The sequence below is a fragment of the Brachionichthys hirsutus genome, unplaced genomic scaffold, assembly GCF_040956055.1.
Source record: "Brachionichthys hirsutus isolate HB-005 unplaced genomic scaffold, CSIRO-AGI_Bhir_v1 contig_748, whole genome shotgun sequence".
NCBI classification, from domain to species: Eukaryota; Metazoa; Chordata; class Actinopteri; order Lophiiformes; family Brachionichthyidae; genus Brachionichthys; species Brachionichthys hirsutus.
In genome coordinates this window covers 86,045-105,531 of record NW_027180422.1, presented here as the reverse complement: position 1 = coordinate 105,531, position 19,487 = coordinate 86,045, and the positions used below count along the sequence as shown (strand labels likewise).

Sequence of the window (19,487 nt, the reverse complement as noted above, 5' to 3'; positions counted from 1 at the left end):
TATTTGATATTGTTTGATAATCGAGAAGGAACAGTGCGAGCCTTAAAACCAATTTTTAGTGTCATTAGTTGTCTTCTCTTTTTCAAGCTCTGGCCTCCATTTTCACACAATAAGACACTTCATGGAAGTTGAGAACTCAAAACAAAGGTCATACATTGTTTGAAGCTGAAAGCAAAATGAATAAAAATGACTGCTAAACATCAGCGTCCGTGTGATGCAGCTGAATAAATGAAGATGTTTGTATTTATTCGGCCGTAGTATAATATATGAACGGTCACCGCAGGGTAAAAGGATGAAACTGGCCACAGTCAGGTGAGTGACGATAGCGTTATATTAAAATGATTGTAAACTACACTGACACCACTTCTTATTTATCATTAATTATAATCCAATCCTCATTGCTCACATTTAAATGTAAATCCTCTGTATTATTATTCTTTTTTTAAACAGTCTTTTTTTTTTAGCTTTTCAATACAGTATACAATATTTCAAAGAGATATGGGAATGAACAATTAAGATAGATTCTACTGAGTAAAAAAACAAAAAAACAAGCTGATAATTTATATGTATATTAGTGTTTTTTATAGGTTGCAAAAATAAATATGTCACCATATTTGCAGAGGTGAACTTTAATAAATGTAAAAAAGAAAAAAGAAAAACAGCATTATCATTAATTGTTATTTTATTAATATGGATCCCCCCACGCACAAACGAAATGAGCTGCTGATAATTCTGTCAAAAAAAGAAGCATATAATTTACTTAAATTGTCATGTTTGTAGCAAGAATGGAATGAAACAGATATTTTTATATAGATGTATAAAAAACAACATACATATATCAGGATAGAAGTGAAAGTCTTGAAACAAAAACACTGAAACTTTCTTTTTACGCCCCGCAGATACATTTCTACGCATTCTGTCTTTTTTTCCCATTTATTGCTCTCATATCTCACCTGGTGCAGGAAGAGAAGAAACAGGAGTATTGGCAGAGCTCTCATCTTCACAGACTTCTCGACTTATTCACAATGAGCGGCGCTTAAATCCTCTCTTGAAGATTTGGAGAGGGAGAGACGCGCATGCCGTTGAAGCATTGCTGGGATCACCTGCGCGCAAAAGTAGACATGTGGACGCTGCAAATCACTTAAACCTCGGCGTGTTACATTTGAGAGGACTTCAACGGAAAAGCTATTTAAATATTATTTCCCTTACCGTTCTGCAAATGTAATAATACCTCACTTAGTTTGGAAAGATGTTTGGAATCATCCGCGTTCAATCCACTTTGGGGAACGGCGCGTAAAATCCTCTCAAACGTCTCCGTCTCTCTGGATACTGAGTCAATGTTCCCTTCTGCAGCTGAGATGCTCGGATGCGGGGCACGCAGCTCGTCTTGTTTCAGTGCGCAAAACCCTCCGTTTCGCGTCTGGAGAGTCCAAGGTCGGCCGGCGCGCATCCGCGTCGACGCACGAGCTATCTTCTTTTGAAGTCGTCCGCTCACCGTGCGAGAGACGCGTAAAGTGGCTTGATCTCACTGATGTCAGGTTTTGCTCAGCAAAACGTGCACGTGTTTAACCCTTCATGCGCTTCACGCTCAAATAGGTTCACTGTTTCTGTTATAGTCGCATTTATACGTTCAGTCCCTGCAAAATGCACACGCACGCACGCACGCACGCACGCACACACACTTTTGAAACAATTTTACTGTTTGAATCTCAAAATTAAAACTCCATGGTGAGTGATCGTCATTGGGAACTGGCTGATGAAGCAGTCCTGGCCACAGAGCAGACAGAAAACGTTCACGCTTTGGTCACGGTTCCACACATGGGCCAACATTTTCTGCTGCTGGAGGCACTGTGTCGGCTCCGTTGGGCTTTGGTGCCATCGTGTGGTTAAAGACACGCGTTTCACGCTACAGAGGGGGAAAAAAAGGATTTCCAGGTGATGATGTGACGCAAGGAAACACAAATGTGAAATAATCAAACAAAGGAGATCCTCTCCAGAACATAGGCTTCCTGATTACGCAGCCCAAGCAGCATCACTTCTACACCAAGGAGTCTCTGTGCAAGCCTTTCGTGGTCTGGGTGTTCATTCTCTGAGAGGAATTACACATGCTGCCATCGACAATATGCTCTGCATTTATTTTAGTTGTGTGCGTTAGCATTTTCATGTCGCAGGTCCTCTATAGGTATCGTTTTTGATCATTTGAAATTGAGGATTGTTTGCATATATCACAAGATCATTAATCATCAACATCCCACCACTTGATCCTTGTGTCTAATGTTCCTTACTGTTGGTAAGAACAAGTGAAGTGATGATTGGTGATGATAATCCTAAATAGTTCACTTAACCAACAGCATTCCTCATACACATTATTTCTCAGGGCGGTCATTCCCAGGCTGCTTCTGTATCTGTGGATTATCCTGTTTCTCTAGTGCCTTCCCAGCAGATGTGTCCACGATCAATGGACCTGACTGGAGTTAACCCTTCAGTGTCCATGAAAAAACCATGAGGGTTACACCTTCCACAAGTGCAGAGAACACAATTGTTTGTTGTCCGTTGTTCATCGTATTCAGGAGCACCGTTATCATCCTCACTCAAAAATATGTCCTCTGTGCACCCATAGAAAATGATTTACACCATATGTGTCAAACTCAAGGCCCGGGGGCCAATGTGGCCCGCCACGTCATTTTTTGTGGCCCGCAAGAGCTTTGTGCACACATTTGTTTTCGTAAAATGCTGAAAAGTAAAAGTGAATCAGAGTTGATGTGTATTTGTAACTGATTTTTAATCTGTAAATTGGGTTTTAATGTTAAAATTAAATATTTGTTGCTGACTCCATTCTGGATCCGACCCAGATGATATTCATTGGTGAGATCGAGGCCCCCACCCTACATGACTGTGTTAAACTCCCTAAATATCGGTCAATAATCAATGGAGATATTGAAGAACAAATTACAGACAGACGCCGGCGATTACAAAACCTCAGCAGATATTTTTACAGCAGTAAGGTATCGATATATTTTTAGAACTATGCAATTGCATATGTAATATTTATAATTTCATGAAGTATGTAGTAGTAAATACAGTTATTTAGCAGAATGTTAAGGAATAGTTACATTTTATTTACATTACATTTAGTTACATTTACACGATGTTACATTTACAACTGGCTATTTGAGGGCAACCATAATGCTGATGTGGCCCTCGGAGAAAATTAGTTTGACACCCCTGATTTACACCATCTCCCGTGTGTGGGTCATGAGAGAGGATTTAAAAAAAGAGCAAAAGAGTTAATCCAGTAACTCATTAAGCATGGATGTCCCTCTTTTTCAATAGCCGACTCAAACAAAGACAATTTATTTACTCATCATCTGTTGCTGGAGGAAATCATTTTGTATTTAAACCAAAAAATCGCAATTACGATAATAGAGAAATAACACAAAGAAAATATTTTTTTACTATTGCTATGCCTTAATATATATTTCACTGAAATAAAATACTGTCTTTATGCTTCAACAACACCGTTTGACATATGAACAAAAGTTAACAATTACGCATAAATAGATACAAGTTGCATAATGTCACTAAGTAGTAAATGAAACTAATAATTGGAACATGGATAAATTAACCAAGAAAAGACTAAATCACATGACAAACTGGAGACAAACTCTGATTACTGGGACTTTTTTTTTTCACACTCCCTTTCGGTGGTTACACAATATCCCTTGAGCAATACGTACTCATTCACCACTTGCTCACAACGACACAGCTTGACTGGAGAGAGGAGGCATGAACGGGAGGGTGTTGTTTCCTACGCTGGGGCTGGTGGCCTGGCTGTGTTGTCTCAGCCTGCGGCCCGTTCAGGGTGCGAAGGTGCTGGTTCTGCCTATGGACGGGAGCCACTGGCTCAGCATGAAGATCCTGGTTGAAGAGCTCAGCCACAGAGGACATGATGTTTTGGTGCTGTTGCCTGAAACCAGCATGTTGATGAAAGGCTCCGAAGGCTACAGGACTGAGATCTACCAAGTGCCGTTCACTGAAGCTGAAATGGATAAAAATCTAAAAGTTTTCACGGATGGATTATTCCTTAAGGCGCCAGCAATGACAGACATGTTTATCGATGTGGAGAGTTTGGTTAACTATACCACTCTGCAGATTAAAGGTTGTGAGAGTTTGCTGAACAACCAGCCTGTGATGAGTCGACTGAAGGGAGAGGGCTTTGATGTTGTGCTTACAGACCCCTTCCTTCCCTGTGGTTCACTTTTGGCTCATATCTTTTCCATCCCAGCGATTTATTTCCTAAATGAACTTCCATGTAACCTAGATTTAAAAGTCAACCAATGTCCCTCTCCTCCTTCCTACGTTCCTGTGTTCTACTCTGATGATACAAATGTCATGAATTTCTTACAGAGACTCAGAAACATGGTTATGGCTATTGTGGAGTCCTACACGTGCAGAGTGCTCTATTTCCATTTTGATGATTTGGTCAGGAGGTATTCAGGAGACATCACAACATACCAGGAGCTTCTCAGCCATGGTGCTTTCTGGCTGATTAAATATGACTTTGCTTTTGAGTGGGCCAAACCAGTCATGCCAAACACGGCTTTCATCGGGGGAATGAACTGTGCAAAGAAAGCTCCTCTGCCAGCGGTGAGTATTCAAAGAAAGCATGTCAAACTAAACATGTGTGAAATGTCAATCACATGCGCGTGATTTGTCTTAAAACCCATAAAATTGTGATTTGAAAACGTGATACTGAAAATCAGAAAAATATCTCTGAAGATTGGTTTTCTCTCAACAGTTCTGTAAGTGGAAATGTGATCGCTTTACCTTTACACCCATACCTCCCATCTGTGCAGCTGCCTCTTCCAATTCATTTGTTGAATCACAGACTCCAACAGAAGTGGTGCCTCCTTCTGCAGCTCCTTCTGCAGCGAGAAGCTCATTGAGACTAAAACAAAATAACTGAACAGCAATAAGCTGTATTTAAAACAATTTGGATCGAATTAATTCCCTTCATCATTATACTTGAAAATAATTTGACCATAATGACAATTTCCAGATGAGAGTGAGAGGATGATAGCGCACCCTAAAGACAAAGACTCTGTAAGAAAAAACATTTATTACATAATTCTTCTGTAATGTTTTGTATTGTTTTTTACAACCTGCCTGCAGGATTTGGAGAAGTTTGTCGATGGATCGGGAGATGACGGCTTCATCGTCTTTACTCTGGGCTCAATGGTGCCCGACATGCCTGAGAAGATGGCGAAACAGTTCTTTGATGCATTTCAGCAAATTCCTCAGAGGGTAACAACAAGTTTTCAAGCTCTACATGTACTGTATGAGTTTATGTTGAAAGCAGAGGACTTTGTTCTCTACCTTATCTGACTGCAAACACGCCAAACCTTCATTAGGGTATCAGTATGAGTTCCTGGATTGAACAATCTGCAGTCCCTGGTCTAAATTGTTTTAATGGTGTGTCCTCGTAAGGGACTTTGATCCCCACCTTATCTTGCTGCAAACATGCCAGACCTTCAGTTTATTGCACGAATACATTGCAAAGTAAAAAATGAAGCGGTTTGTGTTTCAGGTTGTGTGGAGATACACTGGAGTCCCACCTGAAGATCCACCCAAGAATGTGAAACTTATGAAATGGTTACCTCAGAAGGACCTGCTCGGTAAGTTTATTCAGACAAATGTATGAGGTGCTATCATCTTTATTAACTTTACCTTTCAAACCCATCAAAGTATATTCCGATAAAGAAATTCACCAGCAATGGTTTGTGTCTGTTGTGTTTCTCAGCTCATCCCAAAGCTAAAGTCTTCATCACTCACGGAGGGAACCACGGAATCTACGAGAGTATCTGTAACGCTGTACCCATGTTGATGTTCCCACTGTTTGGGGACCAGACTCATAACACACAACGCATGGTGTCCCGTGGCGTTGCAGAGAAACTCAGCATTTATGATGTGACGACTGAAAGACTTTTGGCTTCATTAAACAAAATCATCTATGACCAAAGGTAACATGGAAAAAAATCATAAAATGCCTTAGCGATACAAGCTGAAATAGCTTTTTGGCATTTGCATATGAGCAATCAAATCACAGAACATATATGTAACATCCACATCACTCCACCAGAATTCAACTTGAACTAAAATCTAATCAGTATTATTGAAAACATTTGTATATGTTACTGTAGCTGCAAAGTGTTTGTGCAGTTTACCCAATCCTTTAAACTCATGTAAGTAATTCATATTTTATTTTATAAATCTTTGGGCAGTATCAAAGTTTCAACAGTGTTGTTTATGGTGATATATTAAGTTTTTCATCTCGATATTTGTACTCCCCAGTTACAAAGAGAAGATGGTGGAGCTGTCTCGGATCCACCTGGACCGTCCCGTGGAGCCTTTGGACCTGGCTGTTTTCTGGACTGAGTTTGTCATGAGGCACAAAGGAGCAGCGCACCTGAGAGTCGCTGCTCATGAGTTAAACTGGATTCAGTACCATTCCCTGGATGTCATCGGCTTTATGGTCGTCATTCTCCTGACTGTTCTGTGGCTGACACTCAAATGCTGTTTGTTCTGCACAGGCAAGTGTTTCAGAAAGAAGGCTGTAAAGAAAAAGAGAGCGTAGTGATCATACAGTAATATTCATCAGAATACAGAACACATTTTTTGCGTGTCCTGAAAAAAGGAAAGAGAAGAATAAAAAAATATCAGTGAAAAATATCAACATATTTGAATCTTAGTGTCTTTACTCACTGTCTGAATGAAAATAAAACCAAATATTATTTTTTTTCAAAGTGTTTCTTGTGACAAGCCTTTTCTTTTCCTTCAGGTATTTGCAGGTCGATGCATGCACAACTTGTTTTTGTTCCTATTTGTGATGACGACTTTCTGATTAAACTGTGCCACACCTTAAAATGATCATCTGTGCCTTAACAGTATTAAAAAGGACACAAACAACTGTAATTCTCTGTGATTGTAACGCCTCCACAGTAAAAGAACAGGTTAGAGTACTAAACAGTGGTTTTTACAGTTTGTGCACGGTTCACACCTGCTCCAGACATTATCCCCCGCATTCAGGTCTGTACGGTTCTGACCACATCCAAACTCACTATGAGAAGCTCGGTGCCAAAAAGGACACTTTCTCTTTCACACCTGTAAATACCGTTGATGTGCTAAAAAAACGAATTGCCCTTCAACCTAACAAGGCCACAGGCCTTGACAACATACCCACCCGGTTCCTCAGAGACGCAGCTGTCTCTATCGCCCCCGTGGTAACCCATCTGATAAATTTATCCATCAATCAGTGCCACGTCCCACAGGAATTCAAGACGGCGCGGGTTATCCCTCTGTATAAAAAAGGAAACAAATTAGAACCTGGCAACTACCGCCCTGTTTCCATCCTTTGTTCCATCTCAAAGGTTATGGAGAGAATAATCCAGGAGCAAATCAACCGCTACCTCGCCGAGCATAGCCTGCTCTTTGAATTCCAATCAGGCTTCAGAACATCCCACTCCACTGACACGTGCCTCATATATCTGACCGACTACATTAAGCGTGAAGTAGACTCGGGCAAGTACTGCGGCATGGTTATGCTGGACCTCCAGAAGGCCTTTGACACCGTTAACCATTCAATCCTATTGAATAAACTAGGGGCGATTGGTTTTGATAGCACATCAACAAACTGGATGAAATCGTACCTTGAGGGACGAGAACAAATGGTAGACATAAACGGAACCTTGTCCTCGTCCCTCCCGGTAAGCTGCGGGGTTCCTCAAGGCAGCATTCTAGGACCGTTACTGTTCCTCCTATACATTAACGACATGAATGCTGCCTGTAACTGCAAATTGTTCCTGTTTGCTGATGACTCAGCACTCCTGATTTCGGGAGAGGACAAAGTGCAGGTTGAGGAGGCTCTCAGCTCTGAGCTCACCAGAATCCGTACTTGGCTTACTGATAACAAACTGTCACTACATCTTGGTAAAACCGAATCGATTCTTTTTGGGTCTAAACACTCTCTACGTGAGATAAATGTTAATGATTTCAAGGTCACAGTCGATAATACAGTCATCTCCAGCAAAGAAGAGATTACCTATTTGGGCTGTGTTCTTGACAAATACCTGTCTGGCGATAGTATGGCAACTAAGGTGATCAAAAAAGTCAATCAGAGAACAAGATTTTTGGGCAGAATGTCTGCTTTTGTCAACAAAAGTGCTCTCCGGACGCTTGCTGGAGCCCTCGTTCAGCCCCTCTTTGACTATGCTAGCACCTCCTGGTATTCAAACATCAAAATGTCCCTGAAAACCAGGCTCCAAACCTCCCAAAACAAACTGATTCGGCTACTCCTCAATCTGGGGCCCATAACCCACCTTCTTCCTGGACATTTTGCTAGCCTAAAATGGCTCAGGGTAGAAGACAGGGTTAAACAACTCAAAATGGGATTGGCATTTAAAATAGTCAATGCAGCTCTGCCCTCAGTCCCCTCAATCCCTGCATACCTGACGGAACACCTCCACAGATTTAGTGACACCCACAGCCACAACACTAGAGGGAGCTCAAACAACAACCTGATTACCCCCTCCTATAGGACTAACATGGGTAAATCATCTTTCTACAATACGGCCACCCAAGGGTGGAACGGATTGACTCCCGCCCTCAAAACATGCACCTCTTTGGCCTCCTTCAAAAAGGCCCTAAAAATACACCTTTTAGGGGGACAGAAACGGAGATAGTCATCACGACTCTCTCCGGATCAAACCCCCCCTCCTTTTTTTTGTCCACCTATGTTGCACGTATTAATTGCTTTAGTAATTTATTGTAATTTATGTAAGTTATTTATTGTCATTTTGCATCAGTGGTGTAATTTATTTTAGATTAATTGTTAGTTTGCACTGGCGGTGTAATAACATTTTATTTTTGTTTTTCTAATGTTACGTTGCATCAATTGCGTAATTTAATATTGGTTTTATTTTTATTTGTATTATTATTTGTGGATGATTTATGTACGAAGGACTTTCAACGGAAACAAGCCCGCAAGGGTTTTTTTGAAATGCTCCTCTTAGACAGGATGTTTGACGTTATTTGTACTGTAATACATGCTACTGTGTGACTGTACTTGTACTCTAACATTCTATCTAATAAATATATTCATTCATTCATTCATCGCTGGACTTCCAACTTCTGCAAGTAAAACCAACATTCTTCACATAGAATGTCAAATTGAAAAAAACCAAAAAAAGTCATGTTTTTACATGGCAATAGTTTCAGCTTGCAGCAAAATCTTATGCAGCTCCAACCCTGGTGAAGAAACAGACCTAAACAGTATGAGGATGTTCTGAAGCACGTGACAGGAAAGCTCTCTGAGCTCCACGGAAACGGAGCTGGCCTGACTGAAAAAGTGTTTCAAGTTATTTCAGGTCCGGGAAGTTAGAATAGTCTCATAATTCAACACTCTCGCCTAAACACAATAAATCTACACTGTAGCTGTTTGAGGTTCTTTTAGATGAATACACCAGTCAGTTGTGTGACATGATGTCAAGTATTGTTAAACGTGACTGATCAAGGGAGGTAACTCTGAATAGGAAGTCTCCCGGTGTCCCATTGGACTGCTTCTCTCTCTCTAGCTCTCTCTCTCTCTCTCTCTCTCTTTCTGTATCCACCCCCTTTCTGGTGGTGTTATGAAACCCCGCCCACACATGTGATCTTAACTTCCTCCAAATATAAACAAATGCTAGATATAAAGGCGCAGCGGAACAGGAGCCGCCACTGGCTTTTTTTTTCAGCAACCCAGCACAGAGAGGAGGCATGAAGGGGAGGGTGTTGTTTCCTACGCTGGGGCTGGTGGCCTGGCTGTGTTGTCTCAGCCTGGGGCCCGTTCAGGGTGGAAAAGTGCTGGTTCTGCCTTTGGACGGGAGCAACTGGCTCAGCATAAAGATCCTGGTTGAAGAGCTCAGCCACAGAGGACATGATGTTTTGGCGCTGTTGCCGGAAACCAGCATGTTGATGAAAGGCTCCGAAGGCTACAGGACTGAGATCTACCAAGTGCCGTTCACTGAAGCTGAACTGGATGAAACTATGAAAGGATTGACGGATGGATTGTTCCTTAAGCCGCCAGCAATGACAGACATGTTTATCAATGTGGAGCGTTTGGTTAACTATACCACTCTGCAGATTAAAGGTTGCGAGAGTTTGCTGAACAACCAGCCCGTGATGAGTCGACTGAGGAGGGAGGGCTTTGATGTTGTCCTTACAGACGCATTCCTTCCCTGCGGCCCGGTTGTGGCTGCTATGTTTTCTATTCCAGCAGTTTATATCCACTATATGCTTCCATGTGACTTGGGTTCAAAAGCTAACCAGTGCCCATCTCCTCCTTCATACGTTCCTGCATTCCTTTCTGGAAATACAGATGTGATGAACTTCCCACAGAGAGTCAAAAACATGGTTATGACTACTGTGGAATCCTACATGTGCAGTAAAATGTATTTCCTTTATGATGATTTGGTCAGGAGGTATTTAGGAGACATCACAACATACCAGGAGCTTCTCAGCCATGGTGCTTTCTGGCTGCTTAGATATGACTTTACTTTTCAGTGGCCCAAACCAGTCATGCCAAACACGGCTTTCATCGGGGGAATCAACTGTGCAAAGAAAGCTCCTCTACCAGCGGTGAGTATTCAAAGAAAGTACAAAGTATAAAACATGCCGTACACTGCATGCCAGGAAAAATGTCTGGACATTGTCCACTCGTTTCTAAGCAAACAAGCAAACAACCTGTCTGTGTCGGTTCTCAGTCATCCGGGTCGGGGTAAATCAATTAAAAATCTAAAACGAAGAATCAACTGGACTTGTTCAAGTTTAGTAGAATACATCAGTTCTAACTGATTGGTAGAGAGTCCAGATACGTATACTCCTGTTGGATCAGAAAACAAAGAAAGGACCGAAACCACCAAGACAATAAGAATCCTCAGGAGTCATTAGCATCCATAAGGTGAGGGGTTGTTGCTGAGTCTTGTCCTGAGGAGTTGTCTCTTCTGTGTTGAGCTATACGCTTATGGAGCGCTTGTTTGGTCTCCTCAATATTCTCGTCGCTGCATTCAAGTGACCTGGTTTTATTATCTGTAAAACTGAATATCTCATCCTCCTAATACGATATAATTTTGAGTATCCATGCTTTTTGTCTGTAACATCTTATTTTATATATATATACAAGTGATAATGGTTCTATGGCATGCCGTTCAGGAACTTATTATATATATATATCAAAAGTGCTGGAATATATATATGAAAAGTTTGAGAATATGGACCGAACTATGAAAAGTCTGAGAATATGGACCGAACTATGAAAAGTCTGAGAATATGGACCGAACTCTGGAATATATATACGAAAAGTCTGAGAATATGGACCGAACTCTGGAATATATATATGAAAAGTCTGAGAATATGGACCGAACTCTGGAATATATATTTTGATATATATATTCGGATATTTTCAAATATATATTCAGACATTTTCATATATATATTCAGACTTTTTTCGGTGCACGGGAATATATATATGAAAGCCGCGGTGTAGTGGTTAGGGTTCCGCACTCACACCCCTGTTGCCCCTGTTCGGTTCCCGGCCGGGGAGCCAGATCGATCTTGTGTCATAAATGGAGTCAGCTCGAAATCTAGTGCCGGCAATCCTCAATGAGGAGATAATGAACGCCCTGAAACAAATCCGCAAGGGCTTTTTTGAAACGCTCCTCTTAGACAGGATCTTTGACTGTATTTGTAATGTGATACATGCTGTGGGTGTCCGTCTGACGCGCGACAAGTCACGTGATGGCTGGCGTGCCGACAGCTGTTCGTCACGCCCCCTCGCTGGCCAAACTGTTCTGGCTTCATACGGCACTTGACAAGTCACGTGATGGGGTCAAAGCTGCCTGCCCCGGAACATGCATAGCGCCGTTCTGGCTTTATACGGCACTTGACGGGTTACGTGATGGGGTCGAGGCTGCCTGCCCCGGAACATGCATAGCGCCGTTCTGGCTTTATAAGTTTATCCAGACAAATGCACGAGGTGGTCTTCATCATCATCATCTGTATTAACTTTACCATTCAAACCCATCAAAGTATATTCCGACGCCTGCCCCGGAACATGCATAGCGCCGTTCTGGCTTTATACGGCGCTATGCATGTTCCGGGGCAGGCAGCCTGCAGTCCAGCACTTTTGATATATATATATAATAAGTTCCTGAACGGCATGCCATATGGTTCGACTATAAAATCTATAATCTGTTACACATTACACATCACAATTAGACCAATATAGATATGACGAGAGCTATTTGGTGTAAACTTCGATCAGGATTATAAATCACTTGACGTGTCACGCTTTATTTCTTAAATATCTTTTTGTCTTTTTCTCTACAGGATTTGGAGAAGTTTGTCGATGGATCGGGAGATGACGGCTTCATCGTCTTTACTCTGGGCTCAATGGTGCCCGACATGCCTGAGAAGACGGCGAAACAGTTCTTTGATGCCTTTCAGCAAATTCCTCAGAGGGTAACAACAATCTTAACAGACTGCATGGCAATCATTGGCTAGAGGTTTTCAAGCTCTGCATGTACTGTATGAGTTTATCATGTTGAAGCAGAGGACTTTGTTCTCTACCTTATCCGACTGTAAACATGTCAAACCTTTATTTCATTAATGAATACATTACCTGTCAGATAGGGAAAATGAAGCGGTTTGTGTTTCAGGTTGTGTGGAGATACACTGGAGTCCCACCTGAAGCTCCACCCAAGAATGTGAAACTTATGAAATGGTTACCTCAGAAGGACCTGCTCGGTAAGTTTATCAGAATCAGAATCAGAATCAGAAGTGGTTTATTGCCATTGTCAGTGAGGGTTCACAGACTAGGAACGTTTCTCGGTGAAGTCGTGCTACATCTAACATTAATGACAAAATACAAAGATCATACAAGTACAGACACATCAGCAGCAGCCGGAGTGGTTACACAGATGTGTACTAGCAGCAGTAAACTGGCGTCACCACGCAGTGCAAATGGAACAGTGCAGGTTGTATTCAGGAGTCCGGGACAGAATTATTAAGTGTTCATTAGTCTTACGGCTGAGGGAAAGAAGCTGTTCTTGTGGCGGGAGGTTCTGGTCCGGATGGACCTGCCTGAGGGGAGAGGGTCAAAGAGTCCATGTCCAGGGTGGGACGGGTCGGCTGTGATCCGACCTGCACGCCTCCGAGTCCTGGAGACATACAGGTCCTGGAGCGATGGCAGCTTGCAGCCGATCACCTTCTCCGCAGCACGTACAATGCGCTGCACTCTGTGTCTGTCCCTGGTGGTGGCGCCAGCGTACCACACGGTGATGGAGGAGGTGAGGACGGACTCCACGATGGAGGTGTAGAACTGCACCAACATCTGGGTTGGCAGCTTGAGTTTCCTCAGCTGCCGCAGGAAGTACATCCTCTGCTGAGCCTTCTTGATGGTCGGCTCCCACTTGAGGTCCCGGGTGATGGTGGTGCCCAGGAAGCAGAAAGCTTTTATCCAGACAAATGCATGAGGTGCTATTCATCATCATCATCTGTATTAACTTTACCATTCAAACCCATCAAAGTATATTCTGATAAAAATTCACCAGCAATGGTTTGTGTCTGTTGTGTTTCTCAGCTCATCCCAAAGCTAAAGTCTTCATCACTCACGGAGGGAGCCACGGCATCTACGAGAGTATCTGTAACGCTGTACCCATGTTGATGTTCCCACTGTTTGGGGACCAGGTGGACAACGTGCATAGCATGGTGGCCCGTGGTGTTGCAGAGAAACTTGATATTTTTACTGTGACGACTGAAGCGCTGTTAGATGCACTAAAAAAAGTCATCCATGAGAAAAGGTAAGACATAAATCATGTATTTCCTGTTTTCTTTCTTTCTACTATTCATATTTCATTAGCTACATAATTCCCTGTTTTTTATAGCACTTATTGACATTTTGCATTATGTCAAATAAATGTTCTTGTGTCTAAACTTAACACACAATATGGTGCTAGATAATTTTATAAAACCCAAGAAAGTTACAAAAAGTGAAACCTACAGCTTGTATGAGGCTGTTTTATTTGTCATAATGATGTTATAATGATGATGATGAATATATTTATTAGATAGAATGTTAGAGCAGTACAAGTACAGTCAAACAATAGTATGTATTACAGTACAAGTACAGTCAAACACCCTATCTAAGAGGAGCATTTCAAAAAAGCCCTTGCTGTCTTGTTTCCGTTGAAAATCCTTAGTACATAATTCATCGACATGTAACAATACCAATAAAAATAAACTCCATTGATGCAAAATAACAATAAATTAAAATGACACATAATTTGAATGAATGTACAAAGTAGGTGGACAAAAAAAGGGGGGGGAATTGATCTGGAGAGAGTCGTGGTGACTATCTCTGTTTGGGCCCCCCTGAAAGGTGAATTTTCAGGGCTGTTTTGAAGGAGGCCATCGAGGTGCATGTTTTGAGGGCAGGAGTCAAACAGTTCCACCCTTGGATGGCAGTATTGTAAAAAGAGGATTTACCCATGCTAGTCTTATAGGATGGTGTAATCAAGTCCCTCATAGGGCCTCATTTTATCTGTTATTTTAACTGTGAGAATGTTTCTGGACCAAACACAAAAGCAATTTCTAGCAAAATAAAAATGACATTGTGGTCAGCTCTATAAACACTGTAAAACATTTGTGTTCAGTTCTTTTTGACACTTCTGGAAAACAGCCAGCAGATGGCGCTTTTACCATTGGAGACACATTTGTGAAAGGTTCTGAACAATATAATTTGACTGTGTAACTGACAATAAAAGCCATGCAGCCAATTATTTAATTTAAAGGATTAGGGTTGGAAAAGTAAATGCATTTATTATTTATTGTGTCAGAGTTGCTGTATCTATATGAACTGCATAGTGGACATTTATTTGTATTACCAAATCATTCTCTACTGGTTGTTAATATCTTGTACTTTGAAGGGCTAACAGCATGCTAATGATGCTGCTAAAACACAGGGTACCTCTTCCTATGCAGTTTAATCTACTTTTACACTGATATGAATATTTCATATTATGAAAAATGTACAATGCCATGAGTATCAAAATATACAAAATATAGAGTCAAAATATTTGTACTCCCCAGTTACAAAGAGAAGATGGTGGAGCTGTCTCGGATCCACCTGGACCGTCCCGTGGAGCCTTTGGACCTGGCTGTTTTCTGGACTGAGTTTGTCATGAGGCACAAAGGAGCAGCGCACCTGAGAGTCGCTGCTCATGAGTTAAACTGGATTCAGTACCATTCCCTGGATGTCATCGGCTTCATGGTCGTCATTCTCCTGACTGTTCTGTGGTTGACACTCAAATGCTGTTTGTTCTGCACAGGGAAGTGTTTCAGAAAGAAGGCTGTAAAGAAAAAGAGAGCGTAGTGATCATTGAGAAATATTCATCAGAATACAGAACACATTTTTGTGTCCCAAAAAAAGGAAAAAGAAGAATAAAATATCAGTGAAAAATATCAACATATTTAAATCTCAGTGTCCTTACTGAAAATAAAACCAAATATTATTTTTTTAGTGTTTCTCATGTGCATGAAACATTCACAGACAAATACATGTGACAAGCCTTTTCTTTTCCTTCAGGTATTTGCAGGTCGATGTATGCACAACTTGTTTTTGTTCCTTTTTGTGATGACGACATACTGATGTAACTGTGCCACACCTTAAAATCATAGTCTGTGCCTTAACAGTATTAAAAAGCACACAAACAACTGTAATTCTCTGTGATTGTAACGACTCCACAGTAAAAGAACAGGTTAGAGTACTAAACAGTGTTTTTTTACAATTTGTGCACGGTTCACACCTGCTCCAGACATTATCGCTGGACTTCCAACTTCTGCAAGTAAAACCAACATTCTTCACATAGAATGTCAAATTGTAAAAACAAAATTCATGTTTTTATAAGTCAATAGTTTTGGCTTGCATCAAACTCTTATGCAGCTCCAACCCTGGTGAAGCAACAGACCTAAACAGTATGAGGATGTTCTGAAGCACCTGAGTGGAAAGCTCTTTGAGCTGCCTGTCCTGCAGATTTACAATAAATTAAATCACAGAAAACATGTTTGAAGAGGAAACTTGATGCATTTTTCAGATTTCAGTTCCATCAGCTGCGTTGTTCAGTGTTTTGTCCTTTTTACCACTAGATGACAGCAGAGTATAATTTTATTTTTTTTATCTATTGTCCAGAAGGTGTTTAACAGCCGATCGTGTTTCTCCTCCAGAAGTGACTTCCACTTAGATTTCCAGCAAGTGGCAGGATGTTTATATGCTTCAATGAAAGCATGCCTCCGTGACAGTAGTTCAATAAAATGGTAAACGGTATGCATGCCTTTGACTTTTGGTTTCCTTCATGCTGATATTGATTGAGGCATTTCCAATGAAGATGCCACTTTACCAGGTTCTCCAGACTGAAAAATCGGACATAACAGTGTGACATACAGCATGCAGCTAAAATGTCCAGTTTATTTCTCCCAGCGAGCAGAATGAGTCAGATCTCATTCCAGAGAAGGCCAGAGGCCGAAGCAGCCGATATGTATAGTACGAACATAAAAGTATATGCAGTCCCAGCACCAGCATGGCGCTGCCTCTAACCTCTAGAGTGTAGTGTAGCTCCACTAACACCACCTCTTTTTTTATCAACATGTGTAATTATTTTATTATCTTCATTCATTAGAAATCAACACAGAGCCAATCACAGATGGGCTTTAAGTGAACATTCTGCTATATGTCTATAAAACACATTCTGATATCGCCAAGTTCAAGATGACTCCCACTCGCTCTGAAAAGGCTGTCAGGCAGATGTCGTGTGAGTACCGGTAATATGCGCAAGCGGGACAAAACATTTATTCAAAGAAGTACCTGGGAATGTTGCCTGTTGGGAAAAAGTTCAATCAGCAGAATCAAAGTGAAGAGTCTGCTGTTATTTCATCAATTGACGTATTGGTTTACATTTCAAAACGCAGTGATTTGATATTGATTGACTGTGACTGAGGCCCGCTGCAGAGCAATACATACTTGGATCATTATGAAACAGCAGACAGCAGAGAGCTCAATAACTCAGCCAGGACTGCTCCCCTCAGCAGATGGGCCCATCTTCCCCAACCTCCCAAATGAATAATTGATTACGTACATGGACCTTATGCCAGGTCATGATTGCTTAAGCATGCTCACCGGTCTGGGTGGATTGGTGGAGATTTGCCACCAGGCCTGTGCTCTGACGTCACCAGCTCAGATGTGATGAAAGCAAATGTAAAACATATCCTCTCTTAAATATTCACATGCTTCGAGATTTGATATGGTTGCTACTGAATGAAAACCAAATAGAATTTATTTTAACGCCTAAAGACCACCTGTACAGTGTTCCCTCATTTAGGCAGTAAATTTAGTAGTTTCTTCTGAAAGAGTTAAAAAACACTAAGTTGATTTCACCAAATTCTTACTGACTAATATGAATATATGTGCTGCTTGTGAGATGGTTCTGGCCTCCCCCACATCTGTTAGCACTTTTTAATTGTCACTTTCATAAGGCATAATGATAACGAATAGAATACACTTTGCATTAATCGCCTATGCAATGAAAAACCTTCACTGCTCCAGGAAATAGGATGATTCTTAGATATAGCTCAGCAAAAGCCGGTGAGTCTGCTCTGCTTTGCATATTGAACCTGTGCTAACACCCTGCTGGCTAGAAGGAGACAAAGCAATTAGCAGAGAATGGAATGCGTCAGTGCCAATGAAAAGTACACGTGATTACGTAACAGAAGGGAATTCAAGAGGTCTTAAAAGGAAAATAAAAACAAAAACATTTTGTATCTGTTGCAGCTACTTTAAAATGTAGCAGGCAGGTTTTCGCGTTCATGAACAAACGTCTTTACATTCTGGATGAAGTGTGTGTGTGGTCATGTGTGTGTATGCTGGTCTCAGGTGTATCGGTAAGTCCTGAAAATTCAACACGTAACGTCCTTTATGAGATGAAGGCCTTTGTGTGTTTGGCCGTCTGTTGCAGGAGATACGACTGTGACGAGAGGAGGCGCTTCTGCATCACGACTATCAGGATTAGAGCGAGTCCGTTCGGCGGTGGAGCGCACTGAGATGATGAAGATGCAAGAGGGCAGTAATTAATCCCTAAAGAGCTGCACTGTGCCAATGAATGCCCTTGTGTGTATGTGTGACAGGCGAGGCTATGGACACACGCACACAAGCATTTCATGCAGAATTGCAGCGACTCTACCTTCAACCTTGACCATCTCGTTCGTGCCTGTAAGATCTGTGAAAACGTGTCGCTATGTCAGTATGATGAGAATCAAAGTTTCTGGCCTGTTTCACTTCCTCTAAACGGCAATAAAGTCAATTCATTTGCTTTAATGTTTGGTTAAAGGGTTCAACCTGGGATTGAGAGATGGAAAAGGGATTTTCATATTGGGGCTGAAGGCCTACAGATAATTTAACATACTGCAGCAATGTTCTGCCGCGTCTCACTTTGGGTACTTTAGAGAACTCTGACCTTGTGAACATGGCCGCCATCGTGCAAAAAAAAAGTCCTGCGTTGAAAATGTGCTCCTGCGAATCTCAGCTCGGTCTTTTCAAGCCATCAGTAAGTGATTCCTAACACATCCATCAAACCTCACGTATAAATGAGGCAGTCCCTCCCGTCAGAGGAGAGAGAGCGGTTGTTGCTGTTATCAGTAAACCAGGTCCAGAGGTCGACCACGGCTGTGTGCGTTTGTGAGCGTAGAGAGTGGGGATTCTAGACCTGTTTGAAAACAGAGATAGTGTGTGTGTGTGTGTGTGCATGTGCATTTATTTAAAACAAATCTGAGAAAGAAAGTGGGCTGGTGTGTGTGTATGTGTGTGTAAGTGTGTGTGTGTGTGGGTGTCTGATGGGTAGACAGCTTGACAGAGCTCATCTGTGGCGGTCGCCCTCTTGTGTGTAATCAACGACGCCCAAACGGGCCCTGCCAATCACACGCGGAAGCGGGATCACGCATCTGCACCGAGACAGACACGGCACACGCACAAACACGCACAAACACGCACGTATGCTGGCACCAGATCTAGAGGAGGGTTTATGTGCTCGCACTGCAGTGGTGTGTGATGCATGCTCACCCCGTCACTCTGCTGTTGTCATTTCTAGGACACACACACACACCTACCCACACACACACACCTACACACACCTACACACACACACACACAAACAGCACTCCACTTCCTCAGGTATCGACCAATAAGCTGCTGCTCCTGTGACACTCGTGAGAACAGATCACCGCATCATCCCCTTATTCGACAATGAACTTCTTAAAATGACCTCTGCAGCGTGCCAGAACATGTAATCACTATATCAGCAACTAATCAGGATTTTATTGATCATTATCACTGCATTAATTTCATTTGA

At 41.8% G+C, this 19,487-nt stretch overlaps 2 protein-coding genes across 2 annotated transcripts; both read left to right on the top strand.

Moving 5' to 3' along the window:
- The first annotated feature begins 3,776 nt into the window (after positions 1-3,776).
- On the top strand, positions 3,777-6,744 carry LOC137914816 (UDP-glucuronosyltransferase-like). Its single transcript, XM_068758311.1, has 5 exons — positions 3,777-4,647; positions 5,173-5,304; positions 5,588-5,675; positions 5,801-6,020; positions 6,352-6,744. Exons 1-5 carry the CDS (start codon positions 3,787-3,789, stop codon positions 6,632-6,634), a joined length of 1,584 nt encoding a protein of 527 aa, XP_068614412.1. The 5' UTR covers positions 3,777-3,786; the 3' UTR covers positions 6,635-6,744.
- A 3,066-nt stretch (positions 6,745-9,810) lies between these two features.
- Positions 9,811-16,406, top strand: LOC137914823 (UDP-glucuronosyltransferase-like). Its single transcript, XM_068758318.1, has 5 exons — positions 9,811-10,671; positions 12,421-12,552; positions 12,750-12,837; positions 13,673-13,892; positions 15,181-16,406. The coding sequence occupies exons 1-5, from the start codon at positions 9,811-9,813 to the stop codon at positions 15,461-15,463; spliced, it is 1,584 nt and encodes a 527-aa protein (XP_068614419.1). The 3' UTR covers positions 15,464-16,406.
- Positions 16,407-19,487: the final 3,081 nt, after the last annotated feature.